The sequence below is a fragment of the Copadichromis virginalis genome, linkage group LG5 (genome assembly GCF_057382275.1).
Source record: "Copadichromis virginalis isolate Kocher_CV1m ecotype Utaka linkage group LG5, C_Virginalis_male_GT1.1, whole genome shotgun sequence".
Taxonomy (NCBI): Eukaryota; Metazoa; Chordata; class Actinopteri; order Cichliformes; family Cichlidae; genus Copadichromis; species Copadichromis virginalis.
The window spans coordinates 23156100-23166432 of record NC_140622.1 but is presented as its reverse complement, the minus strand read 5'-3'; the positions used below and the strand labels follow the sequence as shown (position 1 = coordinate 23166432).

At 42.8% G+C, this 10333-nt stretch overlaps 1 protein-coding gene across 3 annotated transcripts in view; it reads left to right on the top strand.

Moving 5' to 3' along the window:
* bsnb (bassoon (presynaptic cytomatrix protein) b) overlaps positions 1–10045 on the top strand; it is a 79391-nt gene extending 69346 nt beyond the window's left edge. Inside the window, exons 6-13 of one of the 3 annotated variants that reach the window (XM_085456817.1) lie at positions 501–2583; positions 2939–3786; positions 4102–4213; positions 4317–4463; positions 4624–4679; positions 4926–5037; positions 5637–5838; positions 6742–10045. In XM_085456817.1, the coding sequence (XP_085312943.1) occupies positions 501–2583; positions 2939–3786; positions 4102–4213; positions 4317–4463; positions 4624–4664 (3231 nt within the window). In that variant the 3' untranslated portion in view covers positions 4665–4679; positions 4926–5037; positions 5637–5838; positions 6742–10045. Of the gene's footprint in view, positions 1–497; positions 2584–2938; positions 3787–4101; positions 4214–4316; positions 4464–4623; positions 4680–4925; positions 5038–5636; positions 5839–6741 lie in introns of all 3 variants that reach the window. The other 2 variants (XM_085456816.1, XM_085456815.1) reach the window with 2 other exon arrangements.
* The last annotated feature ends 288 nt before the right edge of the window (positions 10046–10333 follow it).

Here is a 10333-nt window from a genome sequence, read left to right as displayed (position 1 = left end):
TATGGGCCTTAAATTTAGAAAAATTGCTGTTATTTTAAGATAATAGCTTTGTAGACTAATGCTTAGTTCATTACAGTAACAGTGGTTTTAATATTACTGTTTTAATAAACAACATGGTTACATTTGAACATTTTTATGTAGTGTGATATAGCGTGGTGCTCTGTGTTGACTTTTAGTTCTAAACATTTTATTAAAATTATTAACCTGGCATAACATGGAAAATTTCAATTACAATTTCTGGCTTCAGTGGAACGTTTTAATAAAATTAAACCATATTAATTAAAATACTGATGAATTTCAGGCTCTCATAGTACATAGCTCAATTAACGTCAGGGAGTCTGACAAAACACAGGGCTTAATAGTTCTTTGCTTCGGTGTAGAGATGAAATTGTGTGCAGCTTCTCTATGAGTACTAAGTGTACAGTAATGAGTTTAATTTACATAAACACATTCTGTTTATAGCTCCGTGTTTGCTGATGTGTATCTGCCCCTCCTAGCAGATGGCCTCCCTGCAGCAGCAGCAGAACTCTCTGATGAGGAAAATAAAGAGGACTCTCCCCAGCCCCCCTCCAGAGGAGACTCCACTTCCCATTGTTACTCCAGCACAAATGTACAGCTCTCCTGGCATGCACCAGAGGGTCCTTCCAAGACCCGCCCAGGGTGTCACCAAGGCTGGCCTTCTGAGCGAACTAAAAGCTGTGGAACAAGAGTCGTCGAAGCTTCGTAAGCAGCAGGCTGAACTGGAGGAAGAAGAAAAAGAGATTGATGCCAAGCTACGCTATTTGGAGCTAGGCATTACACAACGAAAGGAGACTATGGTGAAAGAGAGAGAGAGGAGAGAATTGGCCTACCTGCGATGTATGGGTGATGCCCGAGACTACATGTCAGACAGCGAGCTCAATAACCTTAGGATGGCAGCTGCAACTGGAACCTTTGACGCTAATGGTTTGCTGACAAGGCCCAGCACTGCCCCACTGAGTCAGTTTACGAATGATCTCACTGCAACTTCCCAGTATCCCTCAACTTCATCTTATATGTCTTATCCATACCCTCAAACATCTACACAGCAACCAGGCTCCACTTACCAACAGATAGGTTTCCAGCCTCCTCAGTACCCTTCATCCTCTGCACCCCAGCCTGGAACATTCCAGCCACATCCCCCACCAGGCCCTGGATATCAGAACCAGGGAACTTATTCCTCACGCATGTATGGCCAGTCCTCTTATCAGACAGACATTGGCATGCAACAGCATGGTCACCAGGGCTTCCATTCACCTGCTCAACCTATGCCAGGACAGAGCCTTCCTTATCCCACTCACAGTTCCTACCAGCCTGGCCTCTCCTATCAGCCCCAGGCTGAGATTCTCACAGTCCATCAAAGACCAAGGCAAACATCTTTGGCTGACCTTGAACAAAAGCTTCCCACCAATTATGAGGTCATCAGCAACCCTGCAGTATCTGTGGCTACATCAGCTCCAGATAGCAGCTATGGTTCAGCTTATGGCAATGCATATGGACAATACCGCCCACCTGAGCCAGGCCTGACTCATTCTGTGGAGAGCCCCACATCTGCTTATGCTACAGATGGTCTCTACACTTCTAACTTAGAGCAGAGTATTCCTAGGAACTATGTCATGATCGATGACATCAGCGAGCTGACAAAAGACAGTGGGCAACCCACAGATGCTCTGGGTCATCCAGTCGGAGGGCGGTATCGTAGTGAGAATGGCCCCGCTCGAGGAAGTGCATATGGCAGGCCAGATGATGAGCCCGTGGACGCTTATGGCAAACCTATAAGTTCCACAGGTTACCAGACCACAGTGGACAGTCGCACTGGCACCACAGTGAGTGGAGGCTCTTCCTATTACTATGATGATTATAAACACTCATCACGCAGCAGCTCTAGCAGCCACAAATTAACTTCCAAGAATCTTGCCCCTGCCGTAGTCTCCTCTAAACGTAGTAAACACAGGAAGCAGGGAATGGAGCAGAAAATTTCAAAATTCTCCCCTATTGAAGAAGCACGGGATGTGGAGTCTGACCTTGCCTCTTACACAATGACAACATCAACGGGGGGTTCCTGTACAGTGGTGTCCAGATCCAAGAAGCTTCAGGATGATGCCACCTACGGGATGAAGAAAAGTGCATACGACCAGCAGAAATATTATGGCACCAGTCGTGAAGGTCTTGAGGAAGAGGACCGCATGTATAGCTCTGGTAGGTCCAGGTCTACAGGATATGGTATGGACAAGATTTCTTCCAGAGATGCCACAGGGCACCGGAGTAAATCGTATGAAAGAGATGCTATGGAGCGATCTCAAAGAAGCAGCCGCAGTGGAAGGCCTCCTATGCGCCAGAATTCAGAAGAGGAGAGCCCGCTCAGTCCGGTTGGAAAGCCTGTCGGCATGGGAAGAAGCTCTGGCATATCAGAAGCCCATGACGTGCGAAACCAGTACGGCTCCAGCCATTCACTTCCAGATGTACAGGACCATCATAAGAAGGACCTGCCCAGGAGTCATGTCTATAAACCAGATGACCCTTATCTTGTAGATGACATGCATTGTGCTGTTTCTGACAGTGAAGGTAACTGGTGCTGAATTATTTGTGCTGTAGTTTGTTCCTCTGTGCTGAAAAGACTGCATGCCAAGTTTGGAGAACATCACCATTTTTATTTTGATTTATTTATTTTTTTTCCTTTGACAAACAATGCCAAAAATGTTTTATATTCATGTTTTGCATGCATAGTTTTTATGTATGAGGTGGGCCGTGAATGCTGCTTCTTTTTTTCCTTTTGTTTTTTTTTAAACATCTGCATGGCTCTGGAATATGGAGCATGGCTTTACAGATATTTTGCATGTCATCAGTCTGCATGCTACTCCACCCGCCAAAGCAATACCACTGACATTGACTGATCATGTCTGTATTGATTTTTGAAAAGCCTATCATTTGGGTCAAGAGGAGACTGACTGGTTTGAGAAACCACGGGAGGCTCGTTCTGATCGCTCAAGACATCATGGAGGCGGGAGTCACTCGTCCACAGGCAGACGTAGTAAACATACTTACCATGATTACGATGAGCCTCCAGAGGAATACGGTCCACAGGATGAGTACAACCAACGCCACTCATCCTCCACACCACGGGACCACCGTCACCACAGCAGCACCCCTGGCAGACACAGCTCTTCCCGCCACTCCACAGAAGACTCCAGGTCCTCTCGGTCTTCCAGGACACACCCCAAAGACCCATCTGGCCGTTCTGATGGCCGGAGTTCCTCATCTTTACAAAGAAGGAGCGGTGCAGACTCACGTTCTGCCCAGGGAAGCCCTCGGAACTCAGGAGACTTCTCTCGTGACTCTGGTCATCACCATGGCACTGCAGGAAGGAGTCAGAGGGGACAAGGAGATCGCTCAACGTCCCGGAGACAGGATCCCACTGCAACAGGGCCTAAACCACAGCAACAGCAGACCTCTCAGGGCCATTCTGGACAGCAGCGGTCAGGTGGGCAGGACCAGTCGGGGAGGCATCCAGGCTCTGAGCCACTTGATGGTACCCAACATGCTCAGCAGCAGCACCATCAGCAGAATGCACAGCAGCAGCAGCAACAACAGCAACAACAGCAGCAGCAGCAGCAGCAACCGCTGCAGCAAGGCCAGATACAAAGCAGTCAGCCTATACCAACAAGTGCAGGGGCTGGACCAGCACAGCAGCAGCCAAAAGCTGGCCAAGCTCCAGCACAGGGACGACAGCCTGGAGTAGGGTCGGCAGCAGGGCAACCACCTGCAGCGGTAAGTAGAGCTACACCTGGCCTTGCTTTCCCCATATACAACAACATACATGTTTTTATGGCGACATATTTTAAGTAGTTGTGTTTTCTAAATAATCCACAGAAGCCTTTTATGATGATATAATAATTATAAGCAGTGAATTGCACTGGTGTGTCCTATTCAGCTTTCAAAAACGGTTCCAAATGCCACTATGGATAAAGCTGTTGTTTGATGCTGTTGCTGAAATGCAAGTGTGAGAACAACGTGACTCACTCAGAAATCCACTCAGTAGTTTCAGTTTCCCCGTACTCAGTATTTGTCTTGATTTTTGTTCAGGCAAAAATGGATACCACGCCTGCAGCAGCTGCCACAGGAATGAAACCTACAGCAGGAATCCCAATAGCACCTCAGCCTACCAAAATAGCCACGCCACCTCTAACAGGCATTGGTACGTCATAGTATCACTGTCAAGATGCCATAACCACCGCCACAGGCAAAAATATGGCACACAGTACATGATGATTTAGATTTTTTGTTGTTGTTGTTTGTAGGCTCCAAGGCTGCCCCCGTTGGGATCGGTAGCAAACCGGGAGGTATAGGCAGCGCTACAGCAGGCCAGGCACCTGCTGAAGGGGAGAATGTTCTCACCAAAATACTGCAAGGAGGAGCTGCAGAGCAAGCAGGAAAACTGGGAGATGGTACTCTCATTAATACTTTGATTTATTGAAATAGAGTTTTCCTTTAGGTTTAGTTTTGCTATGATATGGTAAAACAGAGAAATTTATTACAGCTAAAACTAAGCTCTTGGATTTTCTTGTTTTTTCATATTTGCCTTCTTCTCTTTTGTCATTCTTGCAGCTTTGTCCGGCCTTGGGAAGAAGTTCACTTCATTCTGGTGAACTGTAGAGAGGAGGGTAATGAAACTGTAGTTCTTAATAAGAGACTTGTTGAAATTATAAAAATGTATACATTTTTGTTGTTTTTCAAGCTGTTATGTTAGAAGCACGGATTGCGTTAGAGAAATGATGACGGGCTGACATCTGTCAACAGAAATGATGGAACACTTCCAAATTTTGAATAGTTACTGCTTAGAAAAGGGAAATATGTGTGGTTATTATTTAACATGTTCATTTTCTTTCTACTGTGCTGCTTTTTTCCAGGGTTTGCAGAGTGGAAATAAGTTGGATTGGTAGCTTTGTACTGGAAAAACCTATGAAACTGCTTTAATACATTTCACTTTTTAGAGGACAGGGAGGAATGCTGAATGCATCAGTGAGTATCTCTACTTTTAGGACAAGTTTGAAAGAGATTTAAAGGGTTTAACGCTCCAATGTATTTATTAATTGTCTGCTTGAAAAAAGGCTGAATAAGAAAATACTTACACATACACTGGCCTCATTGTCTGAATTTTGTTATGTTTAATGTGAGCGTCAACATTTTAACAGTGTACATTTGAAAGGGAATCGTAACAGGTCGACTTTGATTTTTATTTTTTTATTTTTTTGGGACAAAGCACCACTAAGCAGTCGAAAACCACGTCATAATAGTAACTTATTGAAAGATTTGATAATTTTGTATGTAGTAAATGCAGCAGATGTTATGCTATTGATCATTGGTGGTATTTTTTATGCATTTAGGTTTGTGTTTTGGTTTTCTTGGGGTACACCAACACTCCAAGCTGTGAAAACATAAAATGCTGTCTCACTTTGATTAATGGATTAAGTGTTCTATCAGGGTATATTTACATAGATTAGCATAGTCCATGTCTGCATAATGAGAAGACTCAAGTGAAGTGATGACTCATTAAATGTCTTGATTGTATATTTGAACTGATTCGCGGTACCTCTCCTTTACCCCGAATTGCTAAACAGAGGTGGAATCAAAGGATGCCTTGTCAGCACTCAATTCCCCAGACATGGGCGCATGACTGAAGTGGATTAAATAAGGGCGATCGCTTCGTCAGCACAGTGTTACAAGTCCTGAGCAGAGGGCTGAAAGTAAGTGGAGGCTTATACAGAACTATGGTCCCAGAATGATGATTGCGAAGACATCTGAGGCCTCATTAGACCAACGGCAAGTCACTTTCACATGCTGCACATCTGTGTTCTTGTGTGTGAATGTATGCCTGTGTTGCTGGTTTAATTAACTTTTCTTTGCATGTGCATTTTTTTTTTTACAGTTTTGTTACTGTCCACTTGAAGTTTGTGTAGCAGAGATGATAGGCAGAAACCAAGAGCAAGTGAGGTCTGCACTAGAATAGTTTACCTCCTAACTAAACACACCTCCGATAATCTGGGCCAAGCACACTGGGCTATAATTAGCCAGCGAAAGCTAACTGTGGCGTGGCTTTAGTTGCACACACGCAAAGACACACAGAGACAAGAGCACATGTAGGGACACAGATTCATGACTCATTGTAATTCATTACATGGTAGAATGAACAAATTCTGCTCAATGGAGCAGAATTGCAAAAGTGCAAATAAAGCAGATTTCAAAGCTCGCTTTTTTTTTCTCTTTTGCCTGTGTTAAAACTCACGCAGGGACAAAGTTGAAGTTTATTTGAGTGAAGATCTATCATTTAGCTTTGATTCTGTCTGCTGTCGAGTTTGGATTGATGTCAGCAACCGTGTTGGTCATCTCTGTTGGTTGCCACTCTGAGGAGTCAGAGGGGAAATGTAGAGATAAACCAGACCCAGTGGCTCAGTGAATTACTGCCAGGACCAGCAGGGCTGTGATAGGCTGGAGTGTCATGTGAAGGAGGATGTGGTGGGCAGGCTGCGTCGTGACATGAACAGAAGAAAGAAAGCTTTAATGTCTGCCACTATGTGATTGCTTTTTACAAAAATATGGGTTTTTTTAACGTCATTTTTGGTATTTTTCTTTTAACTGTATTGTTTTAATTTAACTAGCATCTGTTGTGCATTAAGGTTTCATTTATTTCTGCCAACATTAACATTTCCATTGTCTCTATTTCAGGTGGATAATGGGGATGAGGCAAACTGGAAAGAGCAAGTCATGCCTCCCATCCTTTTTTAAAAAAAGAAAAAGTCCTCCTGGGATCTGTGTGACAGTAAAAGCCCCACTAACTGAGGCAGGTGGATATCATAGGGGAAAGTCAGCATGCTCATCCTTGCGTGTCCCTCCTTTGAAGCAGCTCAATGAAGAAAGCCTCACAGCGCCCTCTACAGGGGTTTTAATGTGACACCACTCATGTCTTTCAAGGATACTTGATTCTACTTTGATGCCTTCAGAGTATTTTCATGCAAAACATGGTGGAAAATCAATAAAAAGAAGTCAGATTTCATAGGTTTTACCTTGTACCAAAGAGACCAATCTTAGCCCTAAAAGGCACCACATACCTGGAGCAGAACCTGCATATCACGACAATGACGACCAACCTGATGACGCCACTAAAACTCTTCAAGGCTTGGTTTCTCTGATCTCTACAGTACATTCCAGTATAGGGAAAATGACCCTGTCTTTGAATGTGTTTTTATTTGTCTTTTATTTTGTTGTTGTTTCAGTGTCTACAGAATGCATTGTGTAAACGTGGACATGAGAATGCACGCACAAATGAAAAACTGCAAAAAAGAAAAAAAAAGCCCATATCAATACTTTTTCACCACCTCGAAGATGCCGCTAGTCATTAGCTGTAGGTTTTTAGGGAAGGGAAATTACTACCGGTGTGCCCACATGTGTGAGATTCACACGGATGAGAGGACCAAATGAAAAATGGCCACGGCTCTTTATTAGCCATCACAAAGCCATCGTTGTAGTCAGCCCCAGAGCATTCTGGGACTTTATCCTTTTCATTGATTTGGCTCATCTTTTAGTTTCTTTTCACTTTTTTTTTGCCTGATATATTCACTGAATGGAAGAGCCTTATTCGGTACGTTTTTACTTGTATACCTCATATGTTTGAAAACGTTCATATTGTCACGCATTTGTTTTTACACTGTATACTACTGTATGTACATAAGACAAAACAAGAGATATAATTATGTAAATTTGTTGTTTTGTGTATTTAATGAATCACTTTTCTGTGACTTTTTTTGTTATGTGGTTTACTTTGGTAAAACTTTTTATTTATATTATCTATTTTTCACTTTGTATTTATTTGAATCTCTGTTTTCTCGCATCAAACTAATTTGCTTATTCATTTTTAAAAGCAATAGCATGCAGAAAATGCTATATAGCACATAAATGTAGTTTATAGTAGTGAAGGGTATTATCAGACACTTCTGTCAATAACTAGCCGTAATACAATTTGTCAGAGGGTTTACAATCACAGTACCGTGTACAAACATGCATGGTATATGCAGACGCATAAGAGCATGCAGACAGGTACGAACACACTCTCACTTTCTCTTTCTGTCTTTCTCTCACTTTCTCTTTCTCTCTCTCTACCAATTTCCTGCAAACACACGCACACACATACTGCACACGTTACACACTTTGCATCCCTGTTACACTTCAGAGCCAAGGCTAATTGAGTTCTCTCCAAATAGACCTGTTAACCTCCTGCTGATTGATGAGGTTACCAATAAACCAACGAGATGATCTCACTAACAAGCTGGGGCCACTGCCTCTATTTGTACAAAGACACACACGTACACACATGCGGACACACACACAAACACACACCTACACTCACAGACAGATACAGGAGAGGACGAAAGCAATTATCAATTCAAATGTTCTATGCAATGACTCATTTTGAACCTGGAAGTGATTCAGCCTAAAACAGTTTATTATCATCACTGTACTCACAAGAAAACAAGAGAATTATGAACTACGAAAGCAGAAAAAAAAAGTACTGAAAACGTTTTTACTTAGCAACTTGTCTGTATGAATTTGAATATTGAACTAGAGTTCTTGTTTGTTTTTTTGTTTTTGTTTTCTGTGGCATGTTTTGACCCCTCACTCCCCGCATGGGGGACTTGTTGCCAAAGGGTAAACTGTGTTAGACTGTTGGTTTTATGAATGTCCACCATCATGTTGCTTTGAAGCATGGGTTTGCTTGGCTTTGTCTGGCTGTTCGTAAGCCCTCATTCAGTTTTTGTGCGTTTTGGCTGACCTGGGCTCCTCAGTGTTTGGCTTGCAGTGACTGTCTGTGCTGCTATAAAACCTGTGATACAGATGGTCAGCACTCCTCATTAATATGTGTCAATGTACATATTGGGTGTCAGTATAACCTGTAAGGATGAATGGAATGCTTCTATCAGATATTTCATTGTTGATTAACCCACTCAGCAGCCAAGCCATTGGAAAGGTGCATGATTAGAAACTATATTCTTGGAAGTTGTACCTGAATTTAAAAAAGGAAAAAAGGAAAAAAAAGGTAAGGCATGATTTCACCGAGGTTTGCCTAACAAACCTTGACGTTCATAGGCCAACGTAGAGAATAACAATGAGTAAAATGTTCAGCCAGTCATTCACAAATCAGGGCATGTCATTTTGAAAGCACAAGCCTGACTGGCAGCACTCGATGCTTGATGAAACACAGGAATATCGAGGTTGCGTGACAGTGCCTCTCTCTGAACAACGTTAATACTTGCATAAAAACACGGTGAGGAGCGACGGCGAGGCGCATGATACTAAACAGAACATTATTAACAGAAGGGCAGACGGGCACGTTCTCACATTCTTACTGTAAATATAAAGTCATTCTTCTGTACAGCTTTTGAGTTTCGAGTACGGCTGTCATGTGCATCCCCATGCCGTATTTGCTGCCAACTTTTGTGTATAAAAAGAATATTTATTATCACAATAATGAGGATGATGACGATAAAACTAATGATGACGATGATCATTATTACTGCATAAGCATAGTGTATGTGGCTGACTTGTATTGACTGTTTACAACAGTGGAACAAACCTTGTATTCAGAAACATATCCAGTCTCTGTGGAGTTTCTATACATATTGTATTTGTTAAACGAGGAGAAAAAAAAAACCTCCGTGGCAATTGCAGAGCAGAATGCCTTTGTCAGACTATCAGGAGGTCTTTAGTTTGGTGGGTGTGATCCGCGAGGTGACGAAGGGAAGCAACGGGAAAAAAAGGAAACTAAAAATTTGGAAAAATGTCATTCACTGTTGTAAGTGCAATGGGCAAAATGTCAGTCGTGTATCCATTGTGAAACCTTGTGTTTTATTCAGTGTATTCCTGTAAGCAGAGTAAAAATTTTGGTGCATCATGTCAAGTAATGTGATTAATGAAAATATTGACCCTGCAATTTCCAAATGGAGAAAAGAATAAAAAGAAAAGGAGTATATTGTGATTTCTGTCTGGGGTCTCTGTGTGAGTATGTGCATGTGAGACACCGATATAGACTCATAGTTGTAGGCAAGTTGTGCGGTAGGTTTGCTGCCAGCCAGGAGAGGAAAAGATCAAGAATAAGACCCTCGAAGGCAATGATACTGTTCAGATGAGACTAGGCTTTACATGCTGAGGCAGGGATGACTTATCCCGGTGTGGGTGGTAGAGGGGAAGGATCAGCGTGAAGTGGAGCGTTTGCCAATGCATAGGGAGAGATGGAGGTGTGAGTGTGTGAGTATTCGTGACTGAG